Source organism: Acipenser ruthenus, chromosome 17, assembly GCF_902713425.1.
Source record: "Acipenser ruthenus chromosome 17, fAciRut3.2 maternal haplotype, whole genome shotgun sequence".
NCBI lineage: Eukaryota > Metazoa > Chordata > Actinopteri > Acipenseriformes > Acipenseridae > Acipenser > Acipenser ruthenus.
In genome coordinates this window covers 19,975,968-19,992,955 of record NC_081205.1, presented here as the reverse complement: position 1 = coordinate 19,992,955, position 16,988 = coordinate 19,975,968, and the positions used below count along the sequence as shown (strand labels likewise).

At 40.9% G+C, this 16,988-nt stretch overlaps 1 protein-coding gene across 2 annotated transcripts in view; it reads left to right on the top strand.

The window, feature by feature from the left end:
- Positions 1-16,988, top strand: part of LOC117423525 (vigilin-like) — a 29,301-nt gene that overhangs the window by 4,616 nt on the left and 7,697 nt on the right. For both annotated transcript variants that reach the window (XM_034039452.2, XM_034039453.3), the window contains 18 exons: positions 1,274-1,387; positions 2,969-3,129; positions 3,815-4,030; positions 4,265-4,471; positions 4,829-5,044; positions 5,747-5,953; positions 6,512-6,619; positions 6,841-6,945; positions 9,817-9,895; positions 10,215-10,354; positions 10,622-10,726; positions 12,516-12,629; positions 12,753-12,839; positions 13,020-13,151; positions 13,803-14,021; positions 14,552-14,773; positions 15,241-15,459; positions 16,468-16,606. In XM_034039452.2, coding sequence (XP_033895343.1) covers positions 1,312-1,387; positions 2,969-3,129; positions 3,815-4,030; positions 4,265-4,471; positions 4,829-5,044; positions 5,747-5,953; positions 6,512-6,619; positions 6,841-6,945; positions 9,817-9,895; positions 10,215-10,354; positions 10,622-10,726; positions 12,516-12,629; positions 12,753-12,839; positions 13,020-13,151; positions 13,803-14,021; positions 14,552-14,773; positions 15,241-15,459; positions 16,468-16,606 — 2,752 coding nt within the window. In that variant the 5' untranslated portion in view covers positions 1,274-1,311. The remainder of the gene's footprint in view (positions 1-1,273; positions 1,388-2,968; positions 3,130-3,814; positions 4,031-4,264; positions 4,472-4,828; positions 5,045-5,746; positions 5,954-6,511; positions 6,620-6,840; positions 6,946-9,816; positions 9,896-10,214; positions 10,355-10,621; positions 10,727-12,515; positions 12,630-12,752; positions 12,840-13,019; positions 13,152-13,802; positions 14,022-14,551; positions 14,774-15,240; positions 15,460-16,467; positions 16,607-16,988) is intronic.

The following is a 16,988-nucleotide window of genomic DNA, read 5'->3' as shown; positions in this document are numbered from 1 at the left end:
TATCTTTCAAGTCCAGCACTTGTTTTCATACTGTGTCACTCTGTCATCTGTACCAAGTATTATTTTATTTAATGTACTTGTCATTTTCAGTTTTATCTGAACAAACCTGCTGTAGTAACTTGACCTGTTAAAATGCAGACTCTTCTGACCTGATAAATTTGCTTTAAGAATATTGTTTACATTAGGACAGCGGTTCTCAAATTGTGTTTTTGGGTGGGGGGATAAAATTTTTTTTTTTTGTTTGTCGATACGTTTGTAGATATGACTATCACAAAGTCCAGAAACAATGGTAAAATATTTTGCACTGTATAGAACTGAGCTGATTTTGCCAGTGCTTGCTAGTGTATTAACCAGTTTGAAATGATTTTGAAGAAAATAAAAGCATTTTCTTTTTGGCTATTGTTAAAGACTTCACATGTGGCTGACAATTACTGTATAGCAGTACTGTGACATGTTGTGAACCATAGTTTTAAAACTGAGACTGCAAATGCTTATCAAGTTTACTGGTTCTTAAAAGTAAGGGACATTTAAGAATGATAAATACTATTACTGGTTAGATGGCAGCCTCCTCCAAGTTGCTGCAGTTACATTGTAGATGCTATCAAGTTACTGTAAATTAGATACTGTTTTAGCAGACATTTAAGTAAACCATTTTATTTAAATGTTTTTGGACTTTAGCAGTAGAAATGCAAAACTGAAATTTCCTGTTATATGGTATAACTTTAAAACAAATCTTTATGCCGACACCTCCAGGCATGTCAATGTTTTTAAGCTTGCATATTTTTGGATGAAATCTGCTGACATCTGGTAATGTGTGTATCAGCTTACGATGTAGTAAACGTTGGTCACAACTGGTAAACTCTAATTTACAGTTTAAGTTTGCTCATATTATGATGGATCGGTGGCTGGAAATTGAGAACTGCTGCATTAGGAAGTGTATCTTAATGGCATTGGATTTTTTCTTGTATGTTATGAGAAACTTGGGTTTCTGTACCATAAGTGGATATCTCCCTCTGTACCGTATAGGGGTAGCAACGATTCGTCGACTAGAAAAGTGATAGTCGACCTCAAACTGGTAGTCGACTAACCACAGCCTTCGATTGCAAAGCAGCAACATAGTAATGTTTTTGTGTTTTTTAAAGTGTATGCTAGCAGCAATGTCAGGACACTGATAAAGCCAGCTGGAATGCTTTATATTAATAGATAATAGTTAATTTGCCCAGTTGGGCACTCCATTATGTATTCTAATACATTTTGTATGTCTTCCTCTTAGTGGCACACTCGGACTCCGTGTAAAGTGGGATTTCGACCATGAGCTCCGTCGCCGTACTTACGCAGGAGAGCTTCAATGAGCATCGCAGCGGCCTGCTGCAAGAGCAGCTCGGGGGTAGGTGCTCCCCCTCCACTGCTATTCATTGTACTATTTATACTGTATCCTTCATCCTCTGGACTGTGAGCTATTACAGGGGTGGAAATGACTTATTGCATAGCACTTTCACCCATTCCAGGTTGTAATACTGTAGAAGCCTGATTAGTCATAGTGTATAGGTAACAAACTCAAGTGTCGTCCTAAGCTCGTAGAGAAACCAGAAGTGGGTCAAACTGTTATGCAGTGGGAGTCGTCTTTCCATTCCTGCTGTTACAAGCCTGTATCCACAGTGGGTGGGGTCCACCATGAGATGGTTAATCTCAGACTGGGCTCAAGTTCAGCTGTTTACTACATCCCTTGGTCTTCTACATTATACACCATTGCAGATGCAAGAACACCTTTATTGACATTTACATTAGTTTTCCCAGGAAATATCTATGTGATTTGATGCTGCTTTAGCTTGGTTTAGTAGGTGACGTTGCTTGCTTTTGCCAACCAGTAAGTGCCAACACACTTATCCCAATGGTCACATTTGGTGAGAATTGTGATAAGGGAATAAACTGAATGTATTTACAATAACATTCATGTAAATACCCTTCCCATTAAAACTACATCCTGTACAATTCCTTGGATAGTTTAGGAAAGTTAATAAACGAAATACCACTTTAGAATAAGTACTTCATTAACCCTTTGCAGTCCATTGCATTTATTCCTCACAGGTCCTTTGTCGGACTGGGTCCGACATCATTATAGCAATGCAATAAACGGGTGTTTAGTCGTTTTTTCTCCGGAAAAAGCCGAGAAAACCATTCAATTGCCGAGTGGGAGCGACAGGAGCCGAGACAAGTCGGGGGGGGGGGGGGAAGGCACATCTCATGAATAGTCATACATGGTATCAGGTATCAGATAACGGGGCGTTCATAGTAAACAAGCTGGCTGAGTGCGTCGGCGCACAGAGACTATCATGGACATTTGCAGAGCTTTTTTCAGATGTTATAGTAATAAAATAATGACTTGGATCGCATTATTGAGGAGTTTGGTGATAAAACGAGTGATCCGGAGATGATCGATCGGTATGTACGACTATTATTATTATTATTATCTTTTTCTTACATAGCTGAATGCTATAGCAAACGAAAGGGTGGGGCGGGGCTGGAGATGCCTAGTGAGTGCTTTGTTGATATGCAGGGCCATTTAAACCCATTTGACTGTGAAAAAAAATACTTTTAAACAGCGCGTATAAAATTAACTGCGCGTGTGAAAATTAATTAGACCTGGCGTGCCTGACGCGCAGTTAATAAATGGACTGCAAAGGGTTAACATTATTCAAGGAAGTTAGCAGTATCTTCATTCTAGAAAATGAGTAACTCAGATTTATTTCTACTCTGACAAGGCAACAGCATTTGTTACTGGTTACTTTGCATGGTCTGCACAGGCTACTGTTTGAACACTTTTGTGATTTCATGCAGTGAGCCTCCAAGATCCTCTACATAGAACTACACTGATGTGTAGGAATCTACATGGATCTGCAAGGCCCACCCAGTGTCATCTTTGTGGATGCTTTGTGTGACATTCTGTCCTCCAATGGTTGTCTTTCAGCTAAGGACATGCCACTCGGCTCTGAGGATGAAGGGGCCCTCCCAACCTACAGAGATGCCTTTCCACCTCTACCCGAGAAGGCCGCCTCTCCTGATGGCACCCAGGAACCTGCCAATGCCTGGACTAAGATTCGACCAATTAAATCATCCATGATTACCCAGGTAGAGTAGGCAGAACTCAGCAGGAGGGAGAGAAATTGCAACAAGTATTTAACTAAAGTCCTTTAACTCCAGTAAAGGTCTGTAGAGTCATCTGTGTCTGGTTGGGGTTCATTGCCAGATTCAAGCAGCCAAAATCTGGTGACATTAGGACCCCAAGTCTACAAAACCAATGTGATGCAGGGACTTCACTATTTCAGAATTCGATCAGAGTCAGACAATACTCCAAGTTATTGGTCTGAATCCAGATTCAGAACATGAAATGGAAAATTATAGGTTGTACAGCTTATGGCTTTGGAACTTGTCAGTGTTGGCTTTAACACCTAGCATGCAAAAAAAAAAAAAAAAATTTAGTTGGGCACTGAAGTACTCCCCAGTTTCTCGGTTTAATAACTGTCAAGTTGTTGTAAATAGTACAAGCACCGTGTAAGGACCCTTGACTAATTTGCTGCCATCAATGTTTCAGGATTATTTGATATGTTTTATATAATGCCCATAAAACAAAATCTGTCCTGAAATTATGAAGATGTATGTTGACCTACAGAAAAGTATATACTGGAGTGGGAATACCGGCGTAGGTGACTGCTAAGTTGCCAGTCTTGTCTGGGGCTACTAGGAGCCTTTGGGACTTGACCCTGTTATGAAGGGTTTCAGTGTGACTGTATGCTCTTCCTTCCTGGTCCTGCAGGTGTTCCATGTGCCCCTGGAAGAGCGCAAATACAAGGACATGAACCAATTTGGGGAAGGTGACCAGGCCAAGATCTGTGTGGACATCATGTACAAGACTGGGGCCCATCTGGAGCTTTCCATGGCCAAGGACCAGGGTCTCTCCATCATGGTCTCTGGGAAGCTGGATGAGGTCATGAGGGCTAGGAAGGAGATTGTTTCCCGACTCCAGACTCAGGTGAGCATTTATTTGTTCCTCTGTCTGCTACTTGGTAAACATTTACTATAATTTGAGTAACACTTCATATTCCTTCTATTTTAGTGTTGAACTAAGGCGGCTGTCGTATTGTGGCCAATATGCAAATGTTTTCAAGTGTTTTAATTTTTATAACTAATAGTTACACTTTTAGGAACTTAACACCACTAGTTATCCCTTCCCTGGTGCACCAAGTTGTTCCTTTTTGACCTGTAGGCCTCTGCGACTGTGGCGATCCCAAAAGAACACCATCGCTTTGTGATTGGTAAGAACGGTGAGAAGCTGCAGGAACTGGAGCTGAAGACTGCCACAAAGATCCAGATCCCGCGGCCTGACGACACCAGCAACCAGATAAAGATCTCTGGCACCAAGGAGGGCATTGAGAAGGCCAAGCACGAGATTCTCCTCATCTCTGCTGAGCAGGTAACCAGCAGACCAGGATTCTAGCTAATCTGTGGCCGGTTGCTGAAGGGTGGAGTGTGTGCTTTAACCCTGATGTTGCATTGTGCCCAATATAATAGAAATTTGGTAGTGCAGCTGGCTTAATTAGCTTTAACCTTAAAATACTCTTTGTGGATTAAGATCTAATTGCTAGATGTCTATGTATTTTTTGTTCTTGCTTTCATCCTGCAAGCAATGTATCTCCATGTCTTAGCAATTTTTAAATGCCAGCTTTTCAAAAACTCTTCTGAATGTCTTTCTTGGTGACTCTGGGAAGGTAGTGGGCTTGCAAATGATTTTGTCTTGTTTTTCAACTAAACTGGTAGATTGTATTTGCAGGACAAGCGTGCAGTGGAGCGAGTCACTGTAGAGAAGGTCTACCATCCCTTCATTACTGGGCCATTCAACAAGGTTGTGAGTGAGATGATGCAGGAGACTGGAGCGAGGATCAACATTCCACCACCCAGCGTCAACAAGACTGAGATAGTCATCACCGGGGAGAAGGAGCAGGTTGCCCAGGCTGTGATGCTCATAAAGAAGATCTATGAGGAGAAGGTAACTGCCAGGGGGGAGTGGAGAAAAAAAGTGTTATGTCATTTTGTTTAATCTCTGGTTGACAGATTTACAATTGTTTTTTTTTTTTTTTTCCTGATGCCACTTTAATGTTGGGCTTAAAGTAGGGTGATTGGAGGAGACGTACCCCTTGTGCCAAGTCAATGGAATTTGCTATCCAGCCAATGGTGTGAAACAGTTTTGTAATTTAGATTACTGTCTCCATCAAAACACTTTCACTAAACAGTTAAATTATAAAACAGGGGTCAGAAAGATGTGACATCTACAAAAAGCCCTTAGAAAATTTAGAAAAGATGTGGGGCTCACTAGTTTCACATTGCAAGAAGTCGCAATCACTGACATTAGTTGGAGGGATTCAAAAATATTTTTGGCCTTGCAATGCATAATGCAAGTTGTTGAAGGGTTAGCAAAAGTGTAGGTGAGTGGTGTTTTTTTGTTGTGTTTTTTTTTGGGGGGGGGGGGGGGGGATTAGCCACGTTCTTTTAACCACTGACCGGATCTGATTTGTTGTTGTTGTTGCCCCCCTCCCCACCCTTTTTCTGGCTGACTTTTACATGCAGCAAACCCAAAGCATATTTTATTGACAAATGGGCTGATGGCAGTGTTCTAGATGTAGGAGAAACGAGGGTGTGTCCTAGTAATTAAAGCTGCCAGGCTGTTCACTCATGTTCTTCCCCATTGCAGAAGAAGAACGTGACCACGATCGCAGTGGAGGTGAAGAAGTCTCAGCACAAGTACGTGATTGGACCCAAGGGGAACTCCCTGCATGAGATCCTGGAGAAGACGGGTGTCTCGGTCGAGATCCCACCCACCGACAGCAGCTCTGAAACGGTCATCTTGCGAGGAGAGCCGGACCGCCTTGGACAGGCTCTGACGGAGGTCTACGCTAAGGTAGGGGGCTTTGTGGTTGGATGGGGTGGGTGGGGGGTCAGCAACAATAAACTGGCCACACCTTGCCTTAAACATCTTATTTAAAATGAGGTAGTTCACCATTTACTGACCAACGGCAGTCAGTAAATGCCACAATGAGAATTTTCAAACTAGACTAGGCCTTTTGGGCTATTAGTGTTTCTAGTAACTGGTTGATCTCCAAACTTTGCCAAACCAGATCTTAGATCCCAATGATTTGGCATCAACATGGCTACAGTGAAGTCCTGTGACAAAGCTCCCAATCTACCAGGAGTGGACTGACTTATTGTTGGTGGTGTTTATTCCTGTAAACTATTTTAACATTTATCCTACTGCTGTCCCAGGATTCAAATATGGATTGCACCTAAAGTTCTTACTTTTCCCAGAAAAGGTGTGGTGTTTTTTTTGTGTTTTTTTTTTTCTTTTTTTTTTTTTTTTTTTGTGGTTAATCCAAATTTATGAACTTGAGAAGGGACCTAGTCTGTTCTAGCTTTCTCATTTCAGTTTGAGAAGGGACATTGTCTTGCATATTTCTCTTAGGCAAACAGCTACACTCTGGCCTCTGTCTCGGCTCCATCCTGGCTGCACCGCTTCATCATTGGCAAGAAGGGGCAGAATCTTGCTAAAATCACACAGCAGATGCCAAAGGTAAAGTTTGTTTTTATAGAAAGGGAGACCTTTGAGTAGGCTTGACCAAAAGCCGCTACAATGAGAAGCTTTGATACTGTAATCCTCAATGTAAAACTGTTTTTTATTTTACCTTTATAGGCATTTCAAATGTTGCATTCTGTTTAGCACACTTGTTGAGAAATTGAAGTATTTTTCGATAGTACTTCCTCCAACGGTTTCCTCTCCCCTGCTTTTGTCAGGTTCACATTGAATTCACAGAGGGTGTGGATAAGATCACCCTGGAGGGCCCAACCAAGGAGATGCAGCAAGTCCAGAGTCAGATGGAAGCAATTGTGATTGACCTGGTGAGTGAATGAGTCTTCACATCCCTTCTGACTGTTTGTTTGGTGGCACACAGTGGTGTTTACCTGTTTCATTTTCCAGTGCGCAAACTGGTTGTATGGGGCAGGTCTGGTATGGCACCAAAGGCACGGCAGGAATGAGCAAAACCCTTGAAATGGACTTCATGCATATATATATATAGTACACTTTACAGAACAGTATTTGAAATACTGTGCTCAAATTGACATTAATATATTGCTTTTCTGATAATACCATATAACAGGAAATTTTGGCTGTTATTAAATTTGGTGGATTTGCTACCTTGGTTGACTGACTGTTCCTGAATTGGCGTTTTTCACTTCGCACATTCACAAAGAAATGCCACAGTTTTGTATTCTACTTTTTTAAATTTAAAACATTCAAATACATGTTTACTTAATCAGTAACTTGGATAAGAACAAAGAAGGCCTTCTAAAAATGAGTTGCATCATTATCATTATAGTCCTTAAGAAACTAGTAATTGGAAAGGATTAGTAGCTGCAGTACACTTTAATGATAGGCATTTGCTAACTCTCAGTTTTAAAATGTAGCTCTGGTTCACTAACGTAACACAGTGGAATGATCACAATATCATGTAGTAATTGTAGGACAGTATTGCCATGTGTGAAAACTAACAATAAAGCCAAAACAAAAATGCTTTAAATTTAAAACTAGTTAAGACTAGCAAGCACTGGGAATTTTACAGTGCAGAACTAATTTATTTTAACATTTAGGGACGTTGCAATACCTGCATGGTGGGTGTCAATAGTAGTATCTACAACGAATTGACAATAACAATCCAAAGCAAATTTTGCATTTGTTTCAGACTTTCTAACAAGTCTGGAATAAACACTTTTGGCTGTTGCTCTACTTAATTTAAAAAAAAAAAAAAAAGCAGGTGCAGTTTACACTGCCTCGGAGTTCCTGATCGCATCATAAATTCCAGATTTTGTAAATCCATTGAATCCAAACTGGCTTCATCACACTGCCATTCTCATTCACTTTGACATCTGACACATTCTTCCCCTTACCCAGTGCTTAACCTGTGCTGCATACAAGTCTGTCAGAGGCCGGGATCACTCGCTGTATGGCACACTCTGATTGGTGGAAGAATTTATTGGCGATCCAATAAAAACCGCCAATAAAGCAAAAATAAATTCCCTGCCAATTTCCTGTTATATGGTATTCAAAACTTCAGTGAAAATAATGAAATGGAGGTTTATGATGGGTTTATTTTCTGTGTACTGGGTATTTCCTTAAATGATGCCAATTGTAGCAATAGCTATGTGAAAAGCCATCATAATGGAATACTAACAAAATATTTTGGCAATCCTATGGTGTTTTTTATATCGGCCCAGGGATTTACCTGTAGAAACTGGCTGTAGTCCTTTTTGTTGACCAATATTGACACCAAAACAACTTTTCAAATCTATGCTATTCTATTTGTAAAAATAATTGTTTATGGTTTGTAATTAAAGTTGCTAGTGAAGATGTAACTTTATAAATGCCAAATTAACACACATTAAGTAATGTTTGCCTTCTTGTGCAGTGAATTGTATATGGTCAAGTATTTCTAAATAAAAGTATTCAAATTCACGTATCCACACAACTTTACATTAAATTGTAAAGAGATGCCTGGCCTAACTGTTTTGAAGCGTGTCTCAGCGGTCCTTTTACTTTAGTGCAGTAGTTCCAACATACAAATAAAAACTACTAAACAAACGGCCGTTCGGTCCAAAAGCTTACAGAACAATTTTTCAAGTGAAAAAAGCCTTCCACCTATGGGAAGATTGGGGAATGGGGTCCACGAATCTCTGGGAATTGCAACTTTTTTCTCCCTTTTTGAAAGTTTTGTATGGACAGCTGCAGCACGATTTCCTTTACGTTTTTCCAGGCTCGCTGTTATTGTTATGTGTCTGCAATCTTGTATTGATTTTCAAAACGGCTGCATTCACGATTCACACGCACTCGCCTCATAGGGGATAACGTGATCACGCCCAGTGTTCGGCCAAATCTATAGGAAATGTTATGGGGGTGTGGTTTAGTTCCCCCCCCCCCCCCCCCCGCCCATCAGTAGCTCCATCCACAATAATTCTGAATGTTTTTTCTTTTCAAACTGAAGCATTGAACTTGTGTTTTTGTGGTACAGCAATTTTTGTATGGCATAATTCTTTACACACCACGGTTTTCTTGTCCGGTTCCTCAAAATACTTCTAAACGTGGCTTCCTTTGTTTAGGGATTCCATTTTAAAATGTAGAACAAACTCAGAAAAAAAATGCTTGTCATTGACGTTATTTAACACTGCTGTGGAATTGATACCATACCACACTTACTACAGGCATAAACACAGTGCACCCAATTAAGTACCAGATCAACAGAGAATAAAACCCGCCCCAGTGTCAATCTCTGTTGCACCAATTAGAAAAGCTACTTGGAAGCAATTGCCAAACCCCTTCCTTTTTATAATATCCGCCCTTCCTGTGGCACTAGAGCAGTCTGATACGCGACGGACCATTGATGATAAATTACTAATTTAATGCATATAAAAATCTGTTTTTTGACATTTGTCATGTGACCGGCTATGTCTAGCACATTAAACGTTTTACCGCTTTTTAGCATTTATACGTTTTTAAAATTTCCATCCCTACTTTGGATATCTACCACCACCCCAAATACCTTTTGTATGTATTATGGTTAGGTTTCTTGTGACTACAACATCACTTGAATGTTCTTTCCTAAACACCAGTAAGGACCTTTTTTAATTGTTAATTGCAATGTGTTTCTAGTTGGGAGGGTAGTGCTGTGAATTGAAGCTATCTGTCTTGCCTCATTTTCCACCCTCTCCCTTGTTCAGGTGAGCCGCATGGACTACACTGAAATCACTGTGGATCCAAAGTTCCATCGTCACCTTATTGGGAAGGGCGGAGCTAACAGTAAGTCTGCTCTCCAATCTAGTGGATCTGGAGATTTATTCTTAAGGTTATTTAACCCTTTCAGTCCTGATGGCACCTCAAGGTCCCACCTTATCTTTGTGCCGTATGATAACATGGTTTCTGACCGTATATGTTGGAACCTCACGGGACTCCCAGCTCCCAGTCCTATTTTTGTGGATAGTCAATAAAGGAGTTTATTCTTAGACTGACAATTCAGGACTGAAAGGGTTAAACAAAAGCGGGTGCCAACACTTAAAACTCCGTTTTTAGATTCTCAGTTGTACTCCCTCTTGCTCCATTCCTTTTTATTTCTCCCTAGTCAACCGGATCAAGGATCAGTACAAGGTGTCTGTTCGTATTCCTCCGGACAATGAGAAGAGCAACCTGATCCGGATCGAGGGTGACCCCCAAGGTGTGATCGAGGCCAAGAAGGAGCTACTGGAGCTGGCATCCCGCATGGTGAGTTTCCCGGCCATCTGTCTCCTGCTGTGGTGCACAAGTACAGGCCTTGCTTGTTCTATGGTAGTTGTACAGTGGCCTCAATAGTTAAAGAATCTGGATGACTGCTAAATTATATAATTGCCTTTTGAGCCTGGTGTATCTGCAGTAGTATCTGGGGACATTTGTAGTTCTCAATTGTCAGCATTGAGGGCTGTTAAATATCTGGAATAGATTTGCTGGGCATATTTTTCGAGCAAAACTGACTTGTTTGTTTTGCTCGTGCAGGAGAACGAGCGTACAAAGGACATGATTATTGAACACCGTTTGCATCGAACCATCATCGGCCAGAAGGGAGAGAAAATCAAGGAAGTCCGTGATAAATTCCCAGAGGTAGGTTGTGAGTAATTCTAAGGCTGCATTCACACTGGGTCTGATTTTTCAAACAGGCTTGACCTGGTTTGTTTAGTTTGAAACAATGTATCCATGTGCTTGCTGTTTGTCCTCTTCCATTTTTCAGGACAGAGTCCTTTTTGTGTTCACAATGCAGTTTGCAAGTGTAGAGGGTATGTTTTATGGTCCGTGAACCAGAGGTTTACAATATCCTGCAAGGCGTATGGCAGCTATTGATGTGCTGCTTTTGGTTTTTAATATAGCATGTTTTTTAGATTCTTGCATATTGCTGTGGAAGAAAGCACGGAGGGAGCACTTTGCTAATGAATACATGTATTGAGTGCTTATAGTAGCAGAATAATGCAGTTTATGCAATTTTGCACGGCTCTCCTACTGTCTGCATAACAAAGTAATTTAAGATGAGACAAATATTTTTTACTATTTTGAGTTTTGTCCAGTTCAGATTGGGTTTTGGTGTATAACAACATTTCTTTTGACCTTCAGTTTCTTCCACTGTCCAGATTTCCAGTGAGGAAAAACTGGGATGTTTTGTTTCTTGAATTCACTGATGCTGTAACAACTCCTGAAGCTGTTAAAATATAATAACACAATAGTTAAACATTGGGTGAATTTATTGGAAATCATAACTATTTTATATTGTCATCTAGTCAACACATGTTAAATGTACAAAGCCAGATTTAAAAAAAAAAAATCGGCTATTGCCATTTTAAACAGACATAATCAGAATGATTAAACAAATAATCCATGTAATGGTGTGTGGTTTGTTTGTTTGTTTGTTTGTTTTTAAATGATGCGAACACAACGGAATACATTATTCTGCTATTAACTCGGAGGGCACACCCCTAGCCTGTGTCAAATATGCATGTGGTGTGGTGATCTGCTCTAATTTTGGCAGGGATATCTTTCGCCCACCATGTGTTGGTTAATACTTTTAAACCTGCAGTGCAGTATACTGCTTGACATTTAACCCTTTGCGGTCCATTTATTAATCGCGCGTCAGGCACGCCAGGAATAATTAATTTTCACACGCGCAGTTAATTTTATACGCGCTGTTTAAAAGTATTTTTTTTTCACAGTCAAACGGGTTTAAATGGCCCTGCATATCAACAAAGCACACACTAGGCATCTCCAGCCCCTCCCCAGCCTTTTGTTTGCTATAGCGTTCAGCTGTGTAAGAAATAAATAATAATAATAATAATAGTCGTACATACCGATCGATCATCTCCAGATCACTCGTTTTATCACCAAACTCCTCAATAATGCGATCAAAGTCATTATTTTATTACTATAACATCTGAAAAAAGCTCTGCAAATGTCCATGATAGTCTCAGTGCGCTGACGCACTTAGCCAGCTTGTTTATTATGGACGCCCATTATCTGATACCTGATACCATGTATGACTATTCATGAAATACGCCTTTTTTTTTTTTTTTTTTTTTTTCCCCCCGACTTGTCTCGGCTCCTGTCGCTACCACTCGGCAATTGAATGGTTTTCTCGGCTTTTTCCGGAGAAAAAACGACTAAACACCCGTTTATTGCGTTGCTATAATGATGTCGGACCCAGTCCGACAAAGGACCTGTGAGGAATAATTGCAATGTCGGACCCAGTCCGACAATGGACCGCAAAGGGTTAAGGTTCTTTCCTAGTAAAGATGTACAGTGAGCTGTGGTCTAGGAATATTAGGATTTGGTTATGATGACCTAAACTTTGTTACTTTTTTTGTCATGGTTTAGATTTTTTTTTTTTTTTTTTTTCTCCCTTTTAAAGGTCATCATCAATTTCCCTGACCCTACACAAAAAAGTGACATTGTCCAATTTAGGGGACCCAGAACTGAAGTGGAGAAATGTACCAAATTCATGCAGAAGATGGTGGCTGAAATGGTAAGTTAACATATCTCTCTTCCTTTTGGTTACAGAAAATGTGTAATTGTCTAAATAGTTTCATGCAAGCTTGGGCAAATGCAGGTTCTATTGCAAAAATAACCTTTTTTTTCTATTTTGTAGATGGAGAACAGCTTTTCTGTTTCAGTTCCAATTTTTAAACAGTTCCACAAGAACATAATTGGAAAAGGAGGAGCCAACATTAAAAAGGTAGGAAGCACGAATGCCCAAAGGAAGGGGGAGGGTGTTTGTGCTTTGAGCACATGCAGGATACCCTGTTAAACAAGGTTTGGGAGGTGGGCAGGGGAACAGTTCGCTTGAAGCACATGTTGGTATTTAGCCTGCTTTTGTCCATTGTTTAATAACCAGTGCCTTTTTTTGTCACTCCAGATTCGTGAAGAGACCAACACTAAGATCGACCTTCCAGCTGAGAACAGCAACTCTGAAGTCATTGTCATCACTGGGAAGAAGGCAAACTGTGAGGCTGCGCGAAACCGCATCTTGGCCATTCAGAAAGAATTGGTAGGTTAACAGATGAGCCTTGGCTATTTAGAGAACGTGAATGATTAGTCATGAAATAGACCGGTTCCACAAACAAAACTGACAGCGACTCTTACGAGATTAGAGAAGCCAAGTTGAGAAACTTTTAGAACTATACTTTCATTCTTCATGTATTTAAAATGGCGTTCCTGAATTTGTGTAACAATACATATTGGCTGATCTTATTTTAAAGCTTTAACTCTATGCTGCCTATGTGGAATGACCATATCTGGGCTTGAATAATATAATATTTAATACAACTTTGTGTTGGCGCTTGTAGTTTAGTAACCGTAAATCAGAAATTAGAACCCAATATATCAACAGAAAGGCATTAAGTAGACTTTTTTTCAATGATATATGTTTGGTTGTGGGATGTGTTATATTTTTACACAAGCCATGCCTCCCTAAAAATATTAATGTATAATAAATATTTGTAAAACATGCAAATTTACTGATGCGTTTTTGTAATAGACATCATAGTATCTAAAATCGGAGCATGTCGGCAGCAAAGGCTTAAACGTCTGCCACAATTGTCCTTCTATTATTACCGGTCCATATCTTGCCTGTGTTCAGACCTGATTCTTGTACAGTACTTCTCAATCTGTTTCCTGTGTGTGCCTGACTCTTTTGCAGGCAAACATCATTGAGATGGAGGTTTCCATCCCCTCCAAGCTGCACAACTCCCTGATTGGCTCCAAAGGGCGCTTTGTGCGTTCCATCATGGAGGAGTGTGGTGGCGTCCACATCCATTTCCCCACAGAGGGCTCTGGCATTGACACCGTCATCATCCGGGGGCCAGCGGAGGATGTAGACAAGGCCAAGCAGCAGCTACTGTCCCTGGCTGAGGAGAAGGTATGGCCTTGGAGCTATTCCTGAGAAACTGAGTGCATTTTCTTGTCCTACATGCACTTTTTTATTTGAACTTTTAAACTAACTTTCCAAGCGTTTCCACTGGCTATATAAGCTGTACAGCCCCCAGGGGAATGTTTGGGTATTACCTGGTGTAGTTCTCGGAGGCATCATGTGTGGTTTTTTTTAATTTTAACTTTGAAAACTCAGGCCACACTTATTTTATTTTTATTTTTTTTGGGTGCAGCAGTAATGACTCCTTTAAGTGCCAGATCAGCACCAGTACACCAATTTAGCAATTTCATTCCTACCAGAGGCTTGTTTCCATTTACAAGCAACAAAGGGCAATGAAATGCTAATAAATTACAGCAAGATTTAACGGGACTTCAAATCCATTTTCCATCCTTTGTATAGTATTCTAGTAGTAACATAAAACAATGTCTTCATTGTAATATCTCAACACCACTAATGGCCATGCTACAGCAAACTTCAACTTTTTTTGTTTTCTCAATCATCATCCCCCCCCACCCCAGCAAACAAGGAGTCACACTGTGGAGCTGCGAGCCAAGCCAGAGTACCACAAGTTCCTGATTGGGAAGGGAGGTGCAAACATCCGCAAGGTGCGTGACAACACAGGCGCCCGTATCATCTTCCCCACCGCCGAGGACAAGGACCAGGAGCTCATCACTGTGGTGGGGACGGAGGACTCTGTCCGGGATGCACAAAAGGAGCTGGAGGGCCTCATTAAGAGCCTGGTAAGGATCCAAACTGAATACCTGGCCGCACTGTATTCCTGTGAGTGTACAGAGAGTTTTCAGAGGTCTGGAGTTCTTTGGAAATATCCAGCAAGCACTATTTTAACAGCAGATAAATGTTTGAAGCACAATTTATTATACAAAATTACACAGGCTTCAAATGTAGTTCAGCCCGACCTATTCTAGGTAAGAAAATATAAAGCAAAAGTGTTTTCCTCACAGTGTGTTTTAAGAAAGTATTATTGTCTTGACTCTGATCCTTGTAGTACCTAGAGGGAGCAAACTAGTTTTGTTCTAATATATGCATATTTTAATTTTTTTTTTTTTTTTTTTTTAATTCACGAATCAACACTGAATGAGAGAAGGAATGAATTTAAACTTGGACAAATACTGATCTAAAGTGTTGCTGGTCATCCATTGTAGTTAATTGTGATGCTTGATTTGTTTCTTCTCCCCTGGGTTTGCAGGAGAACGTAGTGGAGGATTTTATGATGGTGGACTCGAAGCATCACCGGTACTTTGTCTCTCGACGGGGGCAGGTGTTGAGAGAGATCGCTGAGGAGTACGGAGGTGTGATGGTCAGCTTTCCACGTACTGGCACCCAGAGTGACAAGGTCATCCTGAAGGGAGCCAAGGACTGTGTGGAGGCAGCCAAGAAACGCATGGCTGAGATTATCGAGGACCTGGTGAGTGCTGGAGCCCAGGGGTGTCTGCATGGGTGGTCGGAGGCCTTTTGAGAATTAAAGGTAAAATGGATAGGGTCCACAAGTCTCATTCAGTGTTTCTTGTATTTTGTTTCACTTTCTTAACTTAAGGTCCACAAGGTTAATGACAAGACCATTTTAAGATGTCAATAGTGCAGTACACCCTCCAGTAGGGCTCTGTCATTGATCATGAAATGCATTCTGATGTATGCTGTCTTAATTGTCTAATTAAACAGTAGCACTTGGCTCAAACAATAGTTCAGTGCTATTCTGAGCGGTCCTCGTAGTTTTTTCTCTGGAAAAAGCAGAGAACCATTCAATGGCCAAGTGACACTGATAGGAGCCGAGAGAAGCCGGGGGGGGAAAAAAGGGGCGGATCTGAGCAATACACATTGCCCCGGCACCACAAAGGTAACACGGACATAAACAAGATAGCTGTTTCTGCATCCAACGCTCAGAGTATTACGGAAATTTGCAGAGCTTTTTGAGATGTTATAGTAATGAAATAATCACTTGGGTCGCATTGAGGAGTTTGTTTATTTAAAACGAGTGATCAGGAGATGATTTATCGGTATGCACTACTATGAAGAGGTATGTGAAAATACAGCAAACAAGGGGTGGGGTGGGGCTGGAGATGCAGTGCCTTTTAAACCTGTTTTACTGTGAAAGTACTTTTAAACAGCGTGTCTAAAATAAACTGCACATGAAAATAAATTTGACCTGATGTGCTGAATAAATGGACTGCAAAGGGTTAAAGGGGAAGACTCTTTGATTATCAGTTTTGCAAAGAGCTGGTCTAGGGTTGGTATGAACCTTGCTGTGCTTAATTTTTCAAAAGTTAAGTATCTGAAACAAACAGGATACATTTTAAACCAAAAAAGACACGAATGACACATGGTGGACACTGAAAAGCTTAAGGAATGGAACAGGAGAGTAAAGTGTTTTCATAGAGATCCTAGCCTGTGTAATGTATTGTGGTTTCTTTCCCAGGATGCACAGGTGACCATAGAGTGCGTGATTCCTCAGAAGTTCCATCGCTCCATCATGGGCCCCAAAGGCTCCCGCATACAGCAGATCACTCGCGACCACAATGTGCAGATCAAGTTCCCAGACCGTGAGGACCCCCAAGGTAAATTAATTCTCTCGCTGCATATAAATCAAATGAAGCTTTTTTGAAAAACTGCTGTGTTAACTGCCAAGCTACACTAGTTAGTTTATCCCTGTCATAGCTTTAACCCTTTGCGGTCCATTGTCCATTGCAATTATTCCTCACAGGTCCTTTGTCGGACTGGGTCTGACATCATTATAGCAACGCAAAAAACGGGTTTCTAGTCGTTTTTTCTCCGGAAAAAGCAGAGAAAACCATTCAATTGCCGAGTGGGAGCGACAGGAGTCGGGGGGGGGGGGGGAAGGCGTATCTCATGAATAGTCATACATGGTATCTGGTATCAGATAATGGGGCGGTCGTAAGTAAACCAGCTGGCTGACTGAATCAGCGCACAGAAAACACT